Genomic DNA, 22,671 nt, shown 5'->3' with positions numbered 1-22,671 from the left:
GATTCTGTTTGCTCTGATCCACAAACAATGCTCATGGAAGCAGCAGTGAAGAAATGGAACTACATATGCACTGGACAAACCTCTTCCCAGGACCTTTTAAAGATTTTAAAGAGCAATGGGGTCACTTTGAGGATTAAGGTGCACCTGACCCAAGTCTGGGTATTTCCAGTCACCTCACAGGCATGTGAGTGCTAGACAATGAACAAGGAACAATTGGAGAAAAATCGATCCATTTGAATTGTGGTTTTGGCAAAGAATACCGTGGACTGCCAGAAGAACAAACAAATATATCTTGGATAAAGTAAGTACAGCCAGATGATCCTTACAAGGATGGTAAGACTTCACCTTATGTACTTAGGACACGTTATCAGGAGTGACCAAACCAAAAAAATAAGAACACAAAAGCCAAACTCACTGCCGTCGATCTCTTCTGACTGATAGGGACCCTGTGGGGTCCAAGACTGTAACTCTTTGCAGGAGTAGAAAGCTCCATCTTTCTCCTGATGAAAGAGATGGCTGGTGCTTTTCAAACGGCTGACTTTGCCGATGGCAGCCCAAGGTGGCACCCCTACACCATGAGGACCAGCTCCTGGAAAAGGTTACTTCAGTGCAGCATCATACTCGGTGACGTACAGGATTGGTGCAAACACAGAGACGCTCAATGAAACGGACTGACGCAAGGAGTACAACAACGGCCCAAACATAACCACTGTGAGGATGGTACAGGCCTGGCAGTGTTTCGTTCAGTCGTTTGTAGGGTCACTGTGACGGGGAGCTTACTAGGCGGCACTGAAAAACGGCAACAGACTAAGCAAATCAATTTCCATTTGTTAAAGCCATCCACTTGTGGTATTTCTGCTGAAGCAATGCTAGATAAAGAAGACATAATTTGATGCCAAGAGCCTACTCTAACAGATACCTAAATGTGGGAAAATTTGGAGTTGGGTAATGAGTAGCTACTGAAAGATGTGCTATTTGTTGTTGATATTGATTTTGAACTTTTAGCTGTGTGAAAATTTTAAGGGCAAATTAGCTTCCCATTAAAAAAATTACACACATTTTGTTTCAGGACATTGGTTGCAAATCCTTCAATGTAACAACACTCTTCTCACATCTTCTCTGGGCTCCTGTCTCCATTTGCCCGTCTTTTCTGCCCTCTCCAGTCTTCTGAACTTTACTTTTGGGCAAATGCTTCACTGTTTGTCTTGCATGTTTGACTGTGCTCAGAGCACGTTCTTTGTTGGTGTTTGCCTGAAACAGACCTTTCGGAGTCATGCGGTTTCAGGTTAGAAGGGTGTGTGACTGTCAATAGACGTGGGGTTCCTCCAATCAGCACAATAAGTTTGGTCTTACTTATGAGTTCTGTGTTTTGTTCTACTTTTTCTCCCACTCTGTCTAGGACCTGCTCTTGTGGTCTCAGAGCATTTGATAATGATAGCAGGCACTATCCAGTTCTTCAGGTGAGGGGGAAGATGTGGACAATGTGGTCCATTCATCCTTTGGACTGTTTCATTGGTTCTTTAATTTTCTCCGCTGTTATTTACTCCAAACAGGAAGAGAAAAATAGCTGTATCTTAGATGTCTCCCCAAAGCTTTTAATATCTCAGTAGCTACTCATGAAAGGAGGATGTCAAAGATGGTTTTTCTAGATTGTTATGCCAATTGACCTAGATTTCCTAGAGACTATGGTCCTACATTCCTGAGACGAGTGACTCAGAAGTGGCCATAATGTCGCTGTGTGCGCTCTATGCTTGTGGATATATTTATAGCACATACAATACGTATGTTCACTCTGCCAGTACTATGTATACTTGTGGGTGTACGCCTATATGCCATCCCACGTTGTTCAGTTTGCATATCTTAAATTATTGTTTCTTATTACTGCTATTGCAGGATTGTGTACTCAATATTATTTGTCATTGTTGCCTTTTACTCTGTATACCTACCAGTGTCCTCCTTTGCCTTGGTCGTCCTATGTTAAGCCTCCCTTATTGTCTCTTTCCATTCTCTTCACCCAAGTTAATACATGTGTACTATCGAGTCAGTGCTTTCCCTTCTTTACCCTCCCATCCCTGGTTAATCATCATAGAATATTTCTTCTCATGCATATACCTTTTGATGACCTTTTATAACAATGGCTTAATATAATATTTGTATTTTTGTGATTGATATCCTTTATTTAATATAATGTCCTCTAGGTTCATCCATGTTAGGTTTTATGGACTCATGGTTATTCTTTAATACTGTGTAGTATTCCATTATGTGTATAAAATATAGTTTGTTTATTGCTTCACCCATTGATGGCCACTTTGGTGGTTTCCATCTTTTTGCTACTGAAAACAATATCGCAATAAACATGGATGTGAATATATCTAATTGTGTCACAGCTCTTATTTTTGTAGCATATATTCCTAGTAGTGGGATTTCTGTATCATACAGCACCTCTATTTCTAATTTTTAAGGGACCCCCCCATACTGCTTTCCACAATAGATCATTTTAAAATCCCACCAACCATGCATAAGAGTTCCAACCTCTCTGTACTCTCTCCAGCATTGGTTGTTTTCTGGTTTTTGGTTGCTATTGTTTTTAAACATTACTATTATTAAGAAGCAATCTGCTGCCCACTTTGAAGGAAGTAGCCACTGAAAACCTTATGCAGAGCCTGGAAATACTGTCAGATACTGAAGGCCGAATGAATGAAAGCACAGCATTGTCAAAGACAGTGCAGGAGGAGGGGCTTCTTGATTCAGAAGGCACTAGAGGAGGACCTGCTTTCTTGAAGTAGCGTTGACTATGGTGATGTGAATGGAGTAGTCTGTGGTAATGGAGTCTTTGGGATCTTACTTTGCCAATGGGGCACAGCTCAAGTAAGAAAAAACAGCTGCAAAAAATCTATTAATTGTTGGAATTTGCAATGTATGAAGAATGAATTCAGGAAAATTGAAGTTGTGAAAAATGAAATGGAACACTAGGTGTTCGTGAATGGAAATGGATTGGGTTATATGCAGAAGACTGCAAGATCAGGATTGGACGCAGGCTTCTTAACAGCCTGGAATATGCACATGATACTGGCTGAAAGTGAGGCTGGCTGAAAGTGAGGAAGATCGAGGATTGCAGCCTTCAATATGGCCTACAACTTAATGTAATGAAAATGAAAATCTTCACAATTTAACCAGTGATTAATATCATGAGAAAAGATGGAAGTTGTCAAGGATTTCATTTTGCTTGGACCTACAATCAACGTGGATGGTAGTAGCAGTTGAGAGAACAGACCGCATTGCCTTGAGTAAATGCTGCGCAAGATCTCTTTAAAGTGTTAAAGAGCAAGAATGTTACTTTGAGGAGTAAGATACACCGGACTCAAGCCATGGTATTTTCAATTGCCCTGTATGCATGTGAAAATTGAATATTGAAAAAATGAGGAGCTGATGTGAGGGGCTTAAGTGGAGAGCAAGTGTTTTGAGAATGATGAGGGCAATGACTGCAAATGTGCTTGACACAATTGATGTATGTATGGATGGTGATAAGAGTTGTAGGAGCCCTAATAAAATGATTTTTAAAAAAGAAAGAAAATTGAATATTGAATAAGGAAGACCAGAGAAGAATCGATGCATTTGAATGACGATGCTGGGGAAGATTGAAAGTACCATGGACTGCCAAAAGAACAAACAAAGTTGTCTTGGAAGAAGTAAAGTCAAAATGCTCCAAGAGCCACGGATGACAGCACTTTGTCCCAAGTGTATTGAACATGTTCTCAGGAAAGACCAGTTCCTTCAGAAGGACATTGTGCTTGGGAAAGTGGAGGGCAAAGCAAAAGAGGAAGACCCTCGACAAGATGGATTGACACAGTGGCTGCCACAAGGTGCTCAAACCTAGCAGTTGTGAGGATGGAACAGAACTGGTTGCTGTTTCATTCTGCTGCACACAGGGTAGCTGAGGGTCTGTCTGCACCAGCTCGGTCACACCAAGCAACAGCACATAGGGATGTGGAGGGGTAAATTATTGATGAAGCAGGTAGTATATTTTGCTGTGTGTTGCCTCCCCACCCATGGATGCCTCCACATATTTAATATGATTTTGATTTGACAATATTTAATAAATTAAACTGGGTTTAACATATGATACTACATTTATACAGACAAAATGCAGGATGGGTTATTAATATGTGATGATTTGATCCTAGAAAACATCCTGTTTCATTGACCCAAGTCATGAGAAAATTGTTCAGCTCCTGAATATATTGAAAGTTTACATCTACCTCAATAATTTGCATACAATTAATTGATCAACCTTTCCCTCTCAATTCATTCTCTAGGACTAAGCTGTTTTTCACTAAGTGCTGAATCTTGGCTATATCAATTACAGAAGGTTTTTGCTTTTTCAGTAAATTATAAATGCATTTTTGACCTTTAAAAGATTTCTGAGAACATACTCAAAGTGAACTATTATATGAAATGGAATGAATAGGTTCCTTGTAAAACTTAAAGGAAAAGCCTACTTCCTAAAAAAAAAAAAATTTCCTCAAACAAAACACACACATACATTTGCAATCTTCACCTCAGGTTCTGTGTTATATAAGGGAGAATGTGCCCATCAAATTCATTTTTGGAGATTTGCTGAATCATATTCCTTAAAAACATAATTGTTTGTCCTATGATGGAATAGTCATTGAATTTTGTTTTATTTAGAATCCTAAAATTGACAGTTTTTCAGAGAGAGGACACAAACCAGACAACATCAAAGTGAATTTGGAGTTCAATGATGTTCATTTTTCTTACCCATCTCGAGCTAATGTCAAGGTACTGTACCTATAGGAATTCCTAACTATGATTGATTGCTTAGTCATCTTAAATGAAAAATGTCTTTTTTTATTTAATCATTTTATTGGGGCTCTTACAGCTCTTATCACAATCCATACATACACCCGTAGTGTCAAGCACATTTGTATATATGTTGCCATCATCATTTTCAAAACATTTTCTTTCTACTTGAGCCCTTGGAGAAATGTCTTTATTATTTTGATATTTATGTGTTTTTTCCTTTTGGAGTTATCTTCCAATATTTGATACTTTTAAAAATTTGAAATTGAATTGCTCCATTTTAGGACTTGGTTGTGAAATTTGTTCCTTTTCCCCTCTTGGCCCTCCAAGATCTTGAAGGGCCTCAGCCTGAAGGTGCAGCACGGACAGACGGTGGCCCTGGTTGGGAAGAGCGGCTGTGGGAAAAGCACCGTGGTCCAGCTGATACAGAGACTGTATGACCCTGATGAGGGCACGGTAAGTGGGAAGAACCAAGCTCTCCTGAGTGGGACGCTAAGGACAAGCTTGGCCTTTAACACTAGCCTTTTGAGCGATACATCCACCAGTGAGTTCAGATAAAGGAGCTGTGGAATTGCAGTGTATCTGGAAAATGCATTCAGGCCCTTGAGCTGGGGTATCCAATGCGTTCAGGGTGATAAAATGCCGCCGAAGTTAGACCAGAGTTCTAATCTCGGAAACCCACAGGGGCAGTTCGATGAATTGAGAGTCGTAGTCTATACTCAGATTTCCTCCATTGTCCTAATTGTAGGAAATTGTCCTTACCTGATTAAAAATACATTATAATTCAACACTAGTGAAAACAAATTGCAAGGTCAAAACCAACACAAAAATATAGAAAGGCAATGCTATAGAACAGAGATTACAGAACCAAGCTTTTCTGGGATACAGCAGTAAATTATTTATTTTAGCAAAATTCATTCACTAATATTTATGAGTGAAAAATATGATCTTGCTATCAAGGAACATAGGCCCATTCTCATTTCCTAAAGCAAGATTTCACTCAACTTATTGCTATCGAGTGAATTCTGACTCATACAACCATATGGGACAGCGTAGAAGTACCCCTGTGGGTTTCCTTTTCAAGACTATACATCTTTATGGGATCAAAATGTCTCATCCTCCTCCCCAGGAGATGCTGGTGGTTTAGAACTGTGAACCTGTGGTCAGAAGCCCATGTGTAATCCACCAAGTGACTAGAGCTCCTTAAAGCAAGTTTAGATTGATTAAAATGTTTATTTTTTAAAAACAACCCACCAAAATACTATTGAATATATTAAAACCTCTTTATTATTTTATTATTAGTGGAATAACTTATATTTTCATATTATCAAAAAGAAGAAGTTTTCAGAAATTCCAAATTCAGAAAAAGTTTCTTTTTACATTGTGATTTAACTTTTGACAATGATATTTTCAAAACATTTGGATTTTTAAAATTTAATTTAATTTTTAAAATTTTTCCAACAGTTTTATTCACACATAATTTACACATCATGCAATTGAGTAGTTCAGTCATTCAATCATATCAAGGGGGGTTGTACAATCACCACCACATCTATCTTAGAGCATACCTCCCCCCCCCCAGTCCATGGTTAAATCACCTTCAGTATGAGCTACGCAATCACGATCAGTTCTAGTGCTCCCTCTCCCTCTTGCCCTCATTATCCACTCCTGAACCCCCTTTCCCTCCCTATTGCCCATTCCCCAACCCTGTATTCCCCATAAGCCCTTGTATCAGTTATTCTCATTATGCAGCCACTGCTCCTGGGCATCACCACCGGGAAACCCAACAGAAACAATGAAAAACAAACCGCACTAAAGTGGTAAAGATAAATTAGTCTAAAGAAAAAGTAGAAACAATGCGTATGAGGGAGAAGACCCCCATCCACATAAAGCGAGGGAAGAAAAACTGAGAGATAGTTGCCCCCAGAACAAGTATCTTTAGGGAGGTCGTGTCTTTAGGGAGGTCCACTGGCCAAGGACCATGGTCAATACAGCAAAATCAAGATTACATGGTCTCTGCCTCATAGTAAGTCTGTCCAGAGCTCTTGCCCTTTGGCTGGGGCGTATCTGCCAGCAGCTCGGTCTGACTAAGTTACTCTGTAGATGGGTTTTGGTCCCCCACTGTCCTCCACAGCCTTCTACAAATTGTGTATTCATAATTCTAGCTCTGATACTTCTCCATATTTGAATTTTGTAATTTTCATCTTTGGATCACACAAGCTGGTGGGCTTCTCCTGTGTGTGGACTTAGTAGCTCCTCACTTAGCGGACTGCTTCTTTAAACACAAGCCTTTAAGACCCCAGACACTTCCGATTGTTAGCCGGGCACCACCTACTTGCTTTGCCACATTTTGCTGTAGCACCCTTATCTTCAGTGATCATTTCATGAAGGTGAGTATCGAGTAGTGCCACGATGTAAGAACTAATTGTTCTTAAATTGGAGCTAGGATTTAGTGTGAGCCCAGAACTCATACCTAGATCTATGCTTTTTTTTTTTAATTTACTGTGACTTGGGAATGAATACATATGTCATATCATTCCATCATTCAATCGTGTCAAACATAATTGTACAATAACTTCCAACATTAGTCTCCAAACATCTTCTGGGCTTCTCCCTCCTGGGCTTCTTGACATCATCTTCTTATCTCCCCCACCCCTCCTCCCAAGCCCATGTTACGCTTTCTTTCCTGATAGTCTCAACATCCTTGGGGTTAATTTGCCGAGAAACAGTGAAACAAATAACAGCTTCAAGAGGGTGACCCCCAATGGTGGCGCACCTCAAAAAGACACCCTAATGTACACAAGCATAAGCAAATATAACAGAATGGCCATCACAGGACTGCCAGAATAATATGTCTCATAATACGGCATACAGGGCATTGATGTAGCAAGAGTTTGTTTGTCTGCCAACCAACAGTGCATCACTCTTGGTACTGGTGTCTTCTGTGTCCTCGGTCGCGGTATGTTTCCTGGCTTAAGTCCTCAGGTTACAAGTGCATCTGAAGTAGCATCCAGTTCACCCCGTGGGGTTCCAATATGGGGTCTCACCGGTGCAGCTTCTGGAGCATGCCATGCAGAATTCAGTGTCTCTGTGCTCTACTACAGCCGGCCTGGGTTCCCAGGAGACCCCCAGATGCCCTGGGTCATTTCTGCTCACCCTCTGCATGCCACTAAAGACCCTCCCCACCTAGTGTTCCTAAGAGAATCCTCAGCCTCTCCTCCCCCACCTGGATGTCACCCCCCACACACACGCACAACAGACATTCACCTATATTCCTCCTAAACTTGACCATTCCCTCTCCCTACTTCCTGCTGCCCCTCCCATCAGTAAGCCTCATCCCTCTGACAGGGCTTCCTCCCTCTCTGGAGAACCTCACCCCAGATCCATGTGGCTACCACTCAGCGACAGCAACCCCCACTTCCCTTGCCCATTTGATCCCAGCTGTCACGAGGTGCCCTCTGGTCGAGTGACCGACACCAAACTTAGCTGGAGTGGGTGATGTGTGCTCATTGACTGGTCCAGCTCTTTACCAGACTCTCTGCTCCGCGGCCAGGAGACCGGAGGGCCTGCAAGCTTGAACGTGTGCCCGTTCTGCTGCGTGTCCCCACCGCAGGGCACTCACACAGTCTGTGTCCTTCTGTGCTTGACTAACTTCACTCCACACAATGTCTTCCAGCTCCCTCCACGAGTAGAGGTGTTTTATGGTTTCATCATTGTTTATTAGGGATGCGTAGTATTCCATTGTGTGTATGTACCACAGTTTTTTTTATCCACTCTTCTATTGATGGAAATTTAGGCTGTTTCCAGCTCCTTGCTATCGTGAACTGTGCTGTGATGAACATGGGGGCGCAAACATCTGCTCGTGATTTGTTTCTTACTTTTGGGGTGTATTCCCAGTAATGGTATTGCTCAGTCAAATAGTAGTTCAATTTCCATCTATTTTAGGTAGCACCATACCGCCTTCCACAGTGGCTGTTCATATCTACAAGTTCACCTGCCGTGGATATGAGTTCTTATCTTGCCACACCCTCACCAACATTTGCTGTTCACAGTTTTTAAATTGGGCTACAGTTATGGGCATGAGGTGGTATCTCATGGTGGTTTTGATTTGCGTTTCCCGGATGGCTAGTGACCAGGAGCATTTCTTCTTGTGTTTATTGGCCATTCGAATGTCATCCTTTGTGAAACATCTGTTTGAGTCCTTTGCCCACCTTCTCAGAGGGTTATTTTTTTCTTGTTGTAGGCTTGTAAAATTCTGTAGATTTTAGTAATTAGTCCTTTGTTATGTTCTTACTAAATATCTTTTCCCAGTCTATGGGCTTTTTCACTCTTTTAATAAAGTCTTTCAATGAACACAAATATTTTATATTAATTTTTAATCACTTTATTGGGAGCTCATATTACTCTTATCACAATCCATACATCCATCCATTGTGTCAAGCACATTTGTACATTTGTTGCCCTCATCATTCTCAAAACATTTGCTTTCTACTTGAGCCCTTGGTATCAGCTCCTCATATTTTCCCCTTCCTCCCTGCTCCCCGCTCCCTCATGAACCATTGATAATTTATAACTTATTATTATGCTATCATATCTTACACTGTCTGATGTCTCCCTTTACCCACTTTTCTGTTGTCCATCCCCCAGGAAGGAGGTTATATGTAGTTCCTTGTAATCGGTTCCCCTTATCTACCCCACCTTCCCTCCACCCTCCCAGTATTGCCACTCTCACCACTTGTCCTGGAGGGATCATCTGTCCTGGATTCCCTGTGCTTCCAGTTCCTATCTGTACCAGTGTACACCCTCTGGTCTAGCCCGATTTGTAAGGTAGAATTGGGATCATGATAGTGGGGAGGAAGCATTTAGGAACTAGAGGAAAGTTGTTTTCATCATTGCTACACTGCACCCTGACTGGCTCGTCTCCTCCCCGCAATCCTTCTGTAAGGAGATGTCCACTTGCCTACAGATGGGTCTTGGGTCCCCAATCTGTACTCCCCTCATTCACAATGATTTGATTTTTTGTTCATTGATGCCTGGTACCTGATCCCTTCAACACGTCGTGATCACACTGGCTGGTGTGTTTCTTCCATGTGGGCTTTGTTGCTTCTGAGTTAGATAGCCGCTTGTTTACCATATTGGTTAGGTTTATTCCTAAGTATTTCTGCATCTGTGTTATAGTTGTGAATGTTTTTTTTCCCCTTGATATCTTTTTAGATATTCCCATCACTGGTATATAGGATACCAATAGATTTCTGCTTGTTAATCTTGTATCCTGCTACACTACCTAACTCCTGTATTGTTTCCAATCATCCTGTTGTGGACACCTTTGGATTCTGAGTATACAAAACATATCATCTACAAATAGCAGGTTTCACTTCTTCTTTACCCAATTGTACTCCTTTGATTTCTTTGTGTTGTCTTATGGTACTGGCTAGGACTTCCAGCACAATGTTGAATCAAAGTGGGGACAAGGGCTATTCTTGTTGGATTCCTTTATTCAGTGGAAATGTTTTCAGCTTTTCTCCATTGAGTGAATATTGGCTATTGGCTTTTCATATATGGCCTTTATTGTATTGAGAATTTTCCCTTCCAATCCTATCTTTTTGAAAGCTTTTATTAGGAATGGGTATTGAATATTATAAAATGCTTTTTCTCCATCAATTGATATGAACATCTGGCTCTTGTCCTTTTTCTTGTTAATATGGTAGGTTACGCTAATTGTTTTTCAAATGCTGAATCATCCCTGCATCCCTGTTATGAGTCCCACTTGGTCATGCTGTGCTTTTGTTGTTGTTGTTATGTTGTTGTATTCTATTGGCCAGGATTTTGTTTAGGATTTGTGTGTCTGTGTTCCTGAGAGATCTATGTCTGTAGTCCTCTGTCCTTGTGGGGTCTTTGCCTGATTTTGGTAGCAGGGTTATGCTAGTTTCGTGGAATGAGTTTGGGAATTGCTGTCCCTTTCTATGTTCTGGAAGAGTTTGTGTAGGATTGCTGTCAGCACTTATCTGAATGCTTGGTGGAATTCTCTTGGGAAGCTATCTGGACCGGGGCTTTCTTCAGTTGGGAGTTTCTTGATGACCTTGTCTATTTCTTCTTTTGCTATGGGACTGTTCAAGTTCTTAATGCCCATATGCGATAATTTAGGGAGCGAGTGTTTTTCTAGGTATTCCAAGTCCTCCAAGTTATTGAATTTATTTGCATACAGTCTTTCATATTACTGTGTTGTTAATCTTTTTATTTCATTAGGGTCTGTTGTGACTTCCCGTTTCATTCCTAATTCTTGACAGTGACATATGCTTCTTCTTTTCCTTTGTTAAGTTAGCTAGTAGTTTCTCTATTTTGTTAATCCTTTCAAAGAACCAGCTTCTTGTTTTGTTAAATTTTCCCATTGTTCTTCTGTTTTTCAGTTCATTTATTTCTGCTCTTACTTTTATGATTCCTTTTATTTTGCTCTTGGAGGGATTATGCTGTTCTAATTGTTGGAGGTATTGTGTCGAGGAGGGGACCATGGTTCTCTCCCCTGTTTTTCATGTGTGCACTTATTGCAATAAACTGACCCCTGATAACCACTTTTGTTGCATACCTTAGGTTTTGCTATGTTGTGTTATTCTCATTAGTATCTCGGAATTTCCTAGTTTCCTCTCTTATTTGGACTATTACCCATTCCTTTTTAGGAAGTGAATTGTTTAGTCTTCGAGTTAATTTCTTTATTTTTCTGTTCTTTCTCTTGTTGATTTCCAGCTTAATGGCACTATGGTTAGAGAAAATGGATAGAATGAGTTCTGTGTGTCTGGATATTCTTAGGCTCGCTTTAGGTCCCGGCATGTGGTCTACTCTGGAATATGATCCATGTGCAATGGAGAAGAATGTTTATTTTTTTGGCTATTTGATAGAGAGTTCTATAAATATCTATGAGGTCAAGTTGATCAATTCACTTAGATTTTTTAAAATCCCAGAAACACAGTTGATTAATTCAAGTATTATCTTAAATCTTTCTCTAATGAAAATCAATAAAGCTACAATAAAATAAATCAATGAATTCGAACATTTTGATATATATGAAGAGTATCATAATAAATATTTGAGAAAATTATTAACTCTATGAAAGCAATCCTCTGTAGTCATTACAGAACATAAACATCCATATCTTTTTAGAATAATATAAATTTGTAAACATTTCAAGATTGTGCAGACCTACTTATAAAGATAAGCAAATTAAGACAAATATAAACCACCATATTATGCCTATTTTTAATAAAGAACTTTATTGGTACATAATCCATATATCATTGCATTTCAATAGTTCAATCATATAAGGAAGTGTACAATCATTATTACCACAACCAGTTTAGAACATTTTCTTTCTTCTCATACTCCTTGTTAGTCGCTCCTCATTTTCCTGCCACCTTCCCTGCCATCCCCCCAAGGAACTGTTAATCCAGTTAGGGTCTGTTTCACCCATCCTGGACTTCATATACCAAAAGCCATACAAAAATACAAAACAAAGAGTTTAAAAAGCCAACAACAATAACAAAATAAAATAGAGCAAAACCCGAATTAGAAAGAAATATTAAGACTTGAATAACTTTAAAATGTGTCCAAGGAGACCTCAAATGATAAGGTGCTGGGCTTTAACTAGGTGTAGCTGTCATAGTGCACCTCCCAGTGCATTCTGGGTAACAGCAAGGCTGTTCACGTCCCTCCTCGTCTGTATTCAGAGGGATTCACCAGAGGCTTCATCCACATGTATCCACCTTCACAGTTTTTTTTAACCACTAGAACTTTTAAATGTGTCAAAAGGGGGATCAAATCAGATGTCATATTTTAACCATTCCAATCAGATGTTACGTTTTAATCTACTATAATCATCTCTATAGTATTCCGTCTGATGACCAGATATCTCTTGACTATGGTCAGAGGGAAATCATAGGAGATTTAATCTATGTGCACATCCTACAAATGGATTTTGAGCTTCTATTGTCATACACAGCCTTCTGCAAACCAGGAGTTCACAACTGAAACCGATAGCATTCCCTCCTTCAGATTTGGATTATATTACTTACAATCCTTGCGTCACATAGGTTGATGTGCTTCTTCCATTAGTTAGGAAAAAAATACATTAGAATAATAAAGTCTATTGCTGATGAAATGAAAATAAAACAGATTTAATTATATGTTTCTCTTGACATTATAAATTGGAGAGTTTATGAAACTTTTAATGAATAAATAATAAATATCCAATGTATTCCAGTCATTAGGCAGGCAAGCAATTGTTCCCAGAGAAGGAAAAATAGATCACACTCTACATCATAGTAATTTTCTACTCTTATAATAAATTTTTAAGGGAGCCAAGTGTCAAACAGGTAGAAAATGCTAAAGTAAACTACAGTGAAGTAAATATAGTAACACCATCCAAATGATATGTAGGCCAAGTAGGTCTTTTAAATATGGCAAATAGAAAATAGTGGCATGCCAAATATATGTGATCTAAAATAAATTATGGATTAAAAAAAACCCTCATAGCCATCAAGCTGATGCGCATCATACCTACCCTAGGGGACAGGGTAGAACTGCCCAGTGAGCTTCTGAGATTTAATTGTTCCAGGAGTAGAAAGCTCCATCTTTCTCCACAAGAGCAGCTGGTGGCTGCAAACGGCTGACCTGTCAATTAGCAACCCAACACATAACCACTAAGCCAGGACTCATACAGTATGGATAGTAATTTATTTAAGAAAAAGAGCTTTATAGGTAACATAATTAAGATCTGAAAATGCATAGTATTTTATTTTTACTTTAGAAGCTTCCTGCTTATTCCCAATTAATAATTTTAATTTTAAATAAGTTAAATATTAGCTAGGATTTTTGTTTTGTTTTAACAAATTGAAAGAGTCCTGATGCTTTAGCTTTCCGATGGTTTAGAATAGTTAATAAAAAGTATTTCTTTCTTTTAGATTAGCATCGATGGGCAAGATATTAGGACGTTTAATGTAAGATATTTAAGGGAAATCATTGGAGTGGTGAGCCAGGAGCCAGTGTTGTTTTCTACCACAATTGCTGACAATATCCGCTATGGCCGTGGAAATGTAACCATGGATGAGATCAAGAAAGCTGTCAAAGAAGCCAATGCTTATGAATTTATCATGAAACTGCCACAGGTAAGTGCTCTGTTCATGTAGTTAGATTCTCGAAACTGGAATTTCACCTCAGAGGGCTCTGTTCTTTCCTAAAAGATCAAGCTAATGTTTGAGGAGTTGTCCAACTTTGCTAAGGAAGTTCTTGTAATTATTCAGTCTGAAATGTAAGGTGTATATCTTGGTATGTGACTAATATACAATTGTATTCAAAATATGTCATTAGCTTTCACAATTCAGCATGGATCTATTTTATTCTAATTTATGATTCAATATAACCATCAAATTGAACTACGTGGTATCTTCCTGAAATAATACAGGTTTTTTAAAAATTTAAATATTACAAGATCTCCTTTGTGGGTTTGCTTATTTGTTCTTGTAGAAATTTGACACGCTGGTTGGGGACAGAGGCGCCCAGCTAAGTGGCGGGCAGAAACAGAGAATCGCCATCGCAAGAGCCCTGGTCCGCAATCCCAAGATCCTCCTGCTGGACGAGGCCACCTCTGCCTTGGACACGGAGAGTGAGGCTGAGGTACAGGCTGCCCTGGATAAGGTCAGTGGACTGTAAACACATGAAGGGCCAGCAAATTGAGATGTGATTGAAGATTCTGTCTTGCTTTTCTGAGTCTTGATTTGGACCACATGAAAATGGGGGCAAATAAAGCTACTTCATGAAGCTTTATTTATTTCTCCTTCCTGATGGTGGAGAGAAGTGGATGGTCTCTCCTGGCTTGACTTGACCAGGGCATGCAGTAAGCCCAAACCCAGGCATCTCAGATACTTAGTGCTGCTGTAACAGAAATACCGCAAGTGTGTAGCTTTAATGAACAGACATTGTAATTTCTTAGTTTGTTGTTGTTAGGAGCCATTGAATCAGTTCACACCATGGTGACCCTGTGCACAACAGAGTGAAATGCTACACGGTCCTGCACTGTCCTCACAACTGTTCCTACGCCTGACCTTGTGGCAGCCACTGTGTCAATCCGTCTCATTGAGGGCCTTCCACTTTCCCAAGTGCATTTTGAGTTCCCTCCAACGAGAGGGACCCATCCTTTGGCACTGGCTCCATTTATTAGGCCTTCGGTAGATGACACTGTGTCAGAGTTATGCATCAGGTGTTCAGTGGCTCCTTCCTCCGGAGTGGGCAGCTGAGCCCATCTTCATTGTCCGTTCTTAGTCTGGGCTTTAGCAGTTAGGAGTTCCTTGGCCTAGGAGGCTGGGTATCAGAATTCAGGGCAGCAGTTCGAGGGAGCTCTAGGTGAAGGGCCTTGTCATGCCTCAGCTTTGTTCTGTGTTTCCTGTGATCTTCATGCGGGGTGGCTTCCCTCTCTCCCATCTGGGCTTTCTGCTCTGGGGCTTATCTGCTTTGTATGTCTCAAAAGGAAATGGCTTAACACACAACCTACACTGATATGGCCTCATTCACATAACAAAGGAGACACTTTTCAAATGGGATTTATAACACAAATTTTTGTGAGACGGCATTCAATCCAAAGCACTAGATCTATTTGATGAGACATTTAGCTTTACCTTCTAGGAAATAGGCTGTTGCTTTGGTCAAAACTTATTTGTTAAAATATACGAAGGAAAACCTGGTCACCTATGCACTTGTCTACCTGGAAAATAGCTCAAAATGTCCACCCTATTGTGTAGGAAATTGAATGGATGCTTTTCAGGGGGGGAAAAGTTCAATTTGTGTGTTTATGAAGTTGTCTAAACGTAAAAATAACCAACGTATTTTAAGAAACTGAGCTTATATATTTGGCTCAGATGTTTCTAAGTTAGTCACTAGCATCTTCACTTAAGTTGAAGTTTTAGAGGAAGAATCTTATTGTGCCTATTTCTTAATGCCTGTTCTATATAATTTATAATAATAACACACTATAAAAATTGGAATCAGGTGATGCCACATAAATGATGTTTGACTACTTAAAAATATGTTTGATTTAAGAAAGTTTAATAACAAAAGAAACAGGTTCCTCTGTAAATTCCATCTAAAGTACCTCTTAGTTTTAGGGACTAACTCTATGAACCGAATTTTCCTCAGGAGAATTTATATCTGAATCCTATATAAACACACTGTCTGTAAGCTGTGATTAATTAATGCTTTGGGGTTATCAATGTATTGTTTTCTCTGTGAGCATCTTAAGGACACACTACTATCATATATACTGTTATTCTTCCCCCAAAGAACCACCTTTTCATTTCATAGATCCTTTATTCACATGGGTGGTTAATACCTCTGTGTGGCACCAATTTATTGTGGTTAATTAATTATGTACATTCCTTCTCTCTCCTGATAGAAATAGAACCTATTTCTATCTCCACAACACTTACTCCAGTGCCTTTGCATACTATAGCTTAAATAAACATATACTGACTTGACTATCATGATCCAGTTCATTTTTTTAATTAACAGTAATTATCCTATGAGCGTTTGATTCAACAACTACTTATCAAAATAAATAATACACTTTTCAATATAATATTTTTACCTTAAATGAACTATGCCCCCCCAAAATGAGCCAGTTTGGGTCATGATTCTCAGTGGGTTAGCAGTTGTATATGTAATTTGGCTGTTATATAATAATATAATCATTTCCCATGATGTCATCTGGTGTGCTCAGCCAATCAGTTGTAAGGGGATTAGGACAACATCTTCACTCAAGTCACAACCCTGATCTGATATAAGAAAGAGTTTTTCTGGGGTGGGATCTGTATCACCTCTCATGTTACAACAGATAAAAGGAGACAGAAGCCAACTGTGGGGAGAGGTCCACTACCACCAAGAAAGAAAAGCCAGAAATGGAGCATGTCTTTGGGACCCAGGGTGCCTCTGCTGAGAATCCCTTAGACCCAAGAGAAGATTGATGCCAGACACACGGAGATCTGTGAGAAATACCAGGCCCACAGATGTTGAAAGGAGTCAAGGATCTTCCTCTAAAGCGACAGAAAGGGAAAGCTTTCCCCTAGAACTCATGCCTTGAATTCAGATTGGTAGCCTCCTAAAGTATGAGAGAAAAAGAGGAAGGCCCTCAATGAGATGAATTGGCACAGTGCCTGCAACAATGGGCTCACACATAAGAACAATTGTGCGGATGCACAGCACCGTGCAGTGTTTTGTCCTCTTGTACATAAGGTTGCTATGAGTTGGAAACAGCAATACCTAACAACAACAATTAAGTGTGAGAGAGTATATTTTTCTATTTGTTAAGGACATCCACTTATGGTATTTCTGTTTTAGCAGCCTTTGATAAGTAAGGCAGTCATAAAAAGACATGACAGATGATTTTATATTTTTATTTATTTTATTAATCATTTTATTGGGAGCTCTTATACGTATAACATTCCATGGTTCAATTACATCAAGCTGTATTGTACAATTGCTACCACAATCAGATTCAAAACATTTTCTTTCTTCCTGAACTCCTTGATATCAGCTCCCCTTTATCCCCCACCCCCTCCACCACCGGAACACATATTTATTTATGTGCCATATCATACACCATCCAGTATATCCATTCACATGCAATTCTGTTGTTTGCTCTCCTCGAGTGGGCTTGTACAGTCGTCATTGCTGTCAGCTCCCCCTTCCTGCTCTTCCCCGCCCTGTCTATCCATACCCTCAGGGAACCATTGCTACTATTACTGTTTCTGAGGAGTCATCTATCTTGGCTGTCATGTATTGAACAGTCTTAATTATACAAATGAAAATATGCACAATCAATGAGATAAAACAAATAAAAACCATAATAGTAAGAGGAGGAAATATTAAAGAACTAGAGGATAGTTATGTGTTCATCAGTTCTATACTATACCCTGGACTTATCCTCCCTTCTGTGTGCCCCTTCTCAGAGGGATTGTCCAATTATCTTACAGGTGGGTTTGGGGTCTCCACTATATCCACACCCCTTCACATTGATTTGGTTGCTTGTATTTGAACTTCTGGTACGTCTTCTCATCAACACCTCATGATCACACAGGACAGTGTGCTTCTTCCATGTGGGCTCTGCTGCTTCCCTGCTTGATGGCCGCTTGTTTAACTACAAGCCTTTAGGAACCCAGACACTATATCTATTGAGAGCCAGGCACCATCAGCTTTCTTCACCACATTTGCTTAACACCCATTTTGTCTTCGATGATCGTGTCAGGAAGGTGAGTACCATACCATGCCACATTGTTAGAACAAACCATTCTTATACTTAGGTAAGATTTAAGTAGTCCCAGAGTCCATCTGCTTCCTTGTTGTATTTACATATATACATATATAAACAAATATACCTATGTTTATGTATTTACATATATACATATCTATATATGTTTTCCTTTCCTATTTCCTCTTTTTCTTTCCTCCTGCCCTACTATCATGTTTATCCATCACTCATCTCTCATTAATGCCTCTCAGCTACAATTTGATTGATCGAACACAACCAGAAAAGTGCACCCTCCTCGCCATTAATTTTGGAACCTTTACTATTCCCCTGTTCCCATCCTTATTGGCTCACCGCTCACTTCTCCCCACCTCCTCCCCTCCCATGTCCCCCAGGAACCATGGTTCCCATTTCTGTCTCCATAGGATCACCTATCCTGTCTATCTTGTATAGATAAACACCAACTAGAACCCCCAATTAAAAAAAAAAACTATCAGTGAGGTGGGTGAAGAGAGACAATGGACAGTGGAAGACACGAAATAACAATAATAATATATAATTGATCAAGGATTCACAAGGGTAGAAGGGTGGGGAGGGAGGGAGGGGAAAAAAAGCAAAGCTGATATCAAGGGCTCAAGTAAAAAGAAATTGTTTTAGAAATGTTGATGGCAACATATGTACAAGTGTGCTTAATACTATTGAATGATGGATTGTTACAGGATTTGTAAGAAGTTCCCAATAAAATAATTAATTAAAAAACAAACAAACACCAGCCAAAGAAGAAGGAGAAAGGGAGACCATACAAATACCTCAGGTCTAACAGCTCTCCTGACACAGAGCAGATGAATGTCTCTCTGTTAAATAGCGAAAAGAACATGTTATAATCCATCAGTCCAGTCCCCAGGTTCGATATCCTGGGACCCACTTACCTAATAACACAACACCTTTTTAATCTTCAGCATTTGTGTCTGACAGGCTCAGTTCCTAAAATTCCCCATTGCTATTCCTGCAGTCAGGGATGGAGTAGTATAGTCCTCCCCACCCCATCTCACCTTTAGACTTTTAGTGTGGTCCCCTTGTGAGTAACCCCCAACCAGTTCAGATGAGAGGCCAAGTGCTTGACCTTCCCCCCCTTCTCCACCCGCGCTACCCCAGTCAGAAGTCTGCAATAAGGATTCCTCGGACTTCGTAGCTTCCCTCCCATCACTGGTCTGTTGCACTCCCCTCTTGGTTTGCCCCTACTCTCTCTGAACTGTATCTTCAAGGCCAGCCTCTGTAGTGTTGGCATCTTGGGGGAGGATGTCCTGTCTCGAGCTGGGGCAAGCCCTGCAGTCATCTCTGAGAAGGAGCTTCTCCGAGCAGGAACATCACCCTCAAGGATTGGCAATCCAGAATGAGGTCTATTCTTGCTCTCCCTTTCCTGTGGAGATATAAACAATACCCTCCCCTTGGGTAGGTTAGTGTCCTGACCCCCCCATTGCTGTCATTTTTCTTCCCTCATCCCTCTGTTGGCCTTAAAGACATATGAAAGGGAAGGAGGGGTTGCCTTTCAGCACAGGTGCTATCTGCATCTCTTCTTGATGATGTATGAATCATTGGATTTGGTCTGGCTCATGCCAGAGTATCTGGTCCTCAGCCTGGGATGGTGTGTTATACGTGTTTTCCCTTATGCCCGTTCTGATGTTTGAACTTACCTCAGTAGACTCATGTTGTACTTGACCTTTTGCACTTAACTAACTTCACTCAGCCTAATATCCTCTAACTCTTTCTATGAGATGAGATGTGATTTATCTTTTCATCACTATTTTTTAGGGATGTGTAGTATTCCATTGTGTCTATATACCAGACTTTTAAAATCCGCTCATCTGTTGATGGAAATTTAAGCTGTTTCCAATTTGTTGTGGTTGTGAACTACACAGCAATGAACATTGGGTGGTAGATATGTGATTGTGGTCTCTTTCTTATTTCTTCTGGGTATATGCCTAGTAACGGGATTGCTGGGTCATAAGGTAACTTGATTTCCATCTGTTTAATGTATTGCCAATTCACTTTCCACAGTGGCTGGATGTATCTACAAGACCACCAGCAGTGAATGAGAGTTCCTATCTCATCAGACATAGCAGCATTTGTGGCTTTCTGGTTGTTGTTTTTTTCAAATTGGGCTATCATTGTGGGTGTTAGGTGTATCTCAGTTGTCTTGACTTGCCTTTCCTGGGTGGCTAATGAGTGTGAACATTTTCTCATACATTTATTGGCCATTCAAGTTGCCTTTGTGCATCTTCTGCTCAAGTCTTTTGCCCACCTCCTCAGTGGGCTCTTCTTTATGTTGCTGTTTTTTCTAGTTGTAAACCTGCAGGATTCTGTAGATTTTAATAATCAGCCCTTTGTCTAATAGAGCATTACTAGATATTTTTTCCTAGTCTGTGGGCTCTCCTGATGAAATCTTTGGATGTACACAAGTGTTTTATCTTTAGTATGTCCCATATATTTTGAGTTTTTAAAGATCAATAGTTACAAAGTTTTGTGCTTTCACATGCATGCCTATTCATAGAGTTATAACACTGGAGGGTCAAGAAAGCAACAACACAAAAAAATGGTCTTCAAGGTGATTTTCAGAAAATGCCTCCAAGTGGTTTCATTTCAATGCGTTTTTACACAAGTTTCAAGATGGTTAAGGGATGAGTACTTGCTTTGTTTGGGGCTGGCTTTCATTACACCTTCTATCCCCACGTAGTCACCAGTGTTGTGTCATCAAAGGGCCGCTTGAGTTGGAATCAACTTGATGGCAGAGGAGAGGATCATCATTAGTGTCTAATTACGCCGTAAAAAAGCTCGGTGTCAAAGCTCTGCTTTGGCCAAATGCTCTTGGCCACAAACAGTTACCAATTTTTAGATTCTCAGACATTTTTTTTCATAGCTGTCCCTCAGTCACACATCTAATTTCATTTTCCTGCACTAATTTAATAGTTTTATTCTTCTCTGTTTGTTTAAGCGTAATGAATCCATCGAATTTATTTCAGTGTATGGACTCAATGAGAGATGACACACTATGTTGTTCCAGGTGACCACACATTTGTCTCAATATCATTGATTGTGTAATTCACATTTTTGCTACCATTGGGCTGTATCATTTTTATTCTGTACTTAATTCTTGAATGATTTAGATCTGTTTCTAGAATTTCTACTTCATTTGTTGATCTAGTTGCCGATTCGTGCCCTAGTTCCTTTGGATTTTATGTTTTAATTACTGTATTTAAATTTCTTTCATATCTGGTAGAAGTATCCCTTCTATTAGCCTTCCCTTTTAGAATGACCATTCATGGTCATTTCTTTTCTTAACTGAAATATAATTCATATGTCATAAAATTTGATCTTTAATAATGTACAATTTAGTCACTTTTAGCATATTTATAAGATTTTTCAATGACTATCTAATGCCAGAATATTTTCATCACTCACTAAAAGAAATTCAGAGGACTTTATATAGTTCTTATTAGTGTTTTCTAATTCAGTTAACTATTACTCATATTGGTCTTTGTCATTTACTGTGTTTTGAACAACTGTCTGCAAGTAAAAACTATTGGTTTCAAGACAGTATAATTTTTAAATGCCTTTAGTTTTAATTGCAATGTTTTAATATTGGATTTTCTTAAGCTTCATACTTTGTATTCAAGCAGATGTTCACCAAATATTAATTATATTTACATAATAACATAATATAATATTAATAATATAAATATTAATGTTGTGTTTATATGGCTCATAATTCCATATATTACAGATTGTTTCAGACGATTCTACAGACTTCATTTTCTTCCGTCTTAAAAAATGTACCCAGAATACTTAAATTGCATTTACACATTTAATAAAAATGTACAGTTATTTAAAAACAAAACAAAGGAAATCCAGGGGAAGCTGAGCTCTTGTTAAAGTGGATGAGAAATTTTGGAAACAATTAGTGATGAAAGTAATCAATGTTACTAAATTACACATTAAAAAACATGCTTAAACAAAAAGAGGAAGAAGGCTTGAAGGTAAACAAGCGACCATCTAGCTCAGAAGCAGCAAAGCCCACATGGAAGAAGCACACCAGCCTGTGTGATCACAAGGTGCTGAAGGGATCAGGTATCACGCATCGAAAAACAAAAAATAATACCATTGTGAATGAGGGGGAGTGCAGATTGGGGACCCAAAGCCCATCTGTAGACAACTAGACATCCCCTTACAGAAGGGTCGCAGGGAGGAGACAAGCCAGTCAGGGTACAGTGTAGCAACCATAAAACATACAACTTTCCTGTAATTCCTAAATGCTTCCTCCCCACCCCCACTATCATGATCCCAATTCTGCCTTACAAATCTGGCTAGATCAGAGGATGTACACTGGTACAGACAGGAACTAGAAACAGAGGGAATCCAGGACGGATGATCCCTTCAGGACCAGTGGGGAGAATGGTGATACCGGGAGGGTGGAGGGAAGGTGAGGTAGAAAGGGGGAGCCAATTACAAGGATCTACATATAACCTCCTCCCTGGGGGATGGACAACAGAAGAGTGGGTGAAGGGAGATGT

The 22,671-nt window shown here is 39.7% G+C and overlaps 1 protein-coding gene across 1 annotated transcript in view; it reads left to right on the top strand.

The window, feature by feature from the left end:
• Positions 1–22,671, top strand: part of ABCB4 (ATP binding cassette subfamily B member 4) — a 96,004-nt gene that overhangs the window by 28,701 nt on the left and 44,632 nt on the right. The window contains exons 11-14 of the mRNA XM_013004650.2: positions 4,690–4,800; positions 5,152–5,277; positions 13,773–13,976; positions 14,335–14,505. Coding sequence (XP_012860104.1) covers positions 4,690–4,800; positions 5,152–5,277; positions 13,773–13,976; positions 14,335–14,505 — 612 coding nt within the window. The remainder of the gene's footprint in view (positions 1–4,689; positions 4,801–5,151; positions 5,278–13,772; positions 13,977–14,334; positions 14,506–22,671) is intronic.

Source organism: Echinops telfairi, unplaced genomic scaffold (genome assembly GCF_000313985.2).
Source record: "Echinops telfairi isolate 266 unplaced genomic scaffold, ASM31398v2 ScPeMD7_23;HRSCAF=83, whole genome shotgun sequence".
Taxonomy (NCBI): Eukaryota; Metazoa; Chordata; class Mammalia; order Afrosoricida; family Tenrecidae; genus Echinops; species Echinops telfairi.
This window is presented reverse-complemented; position numbering and strand designations above follow the sequence as displayed.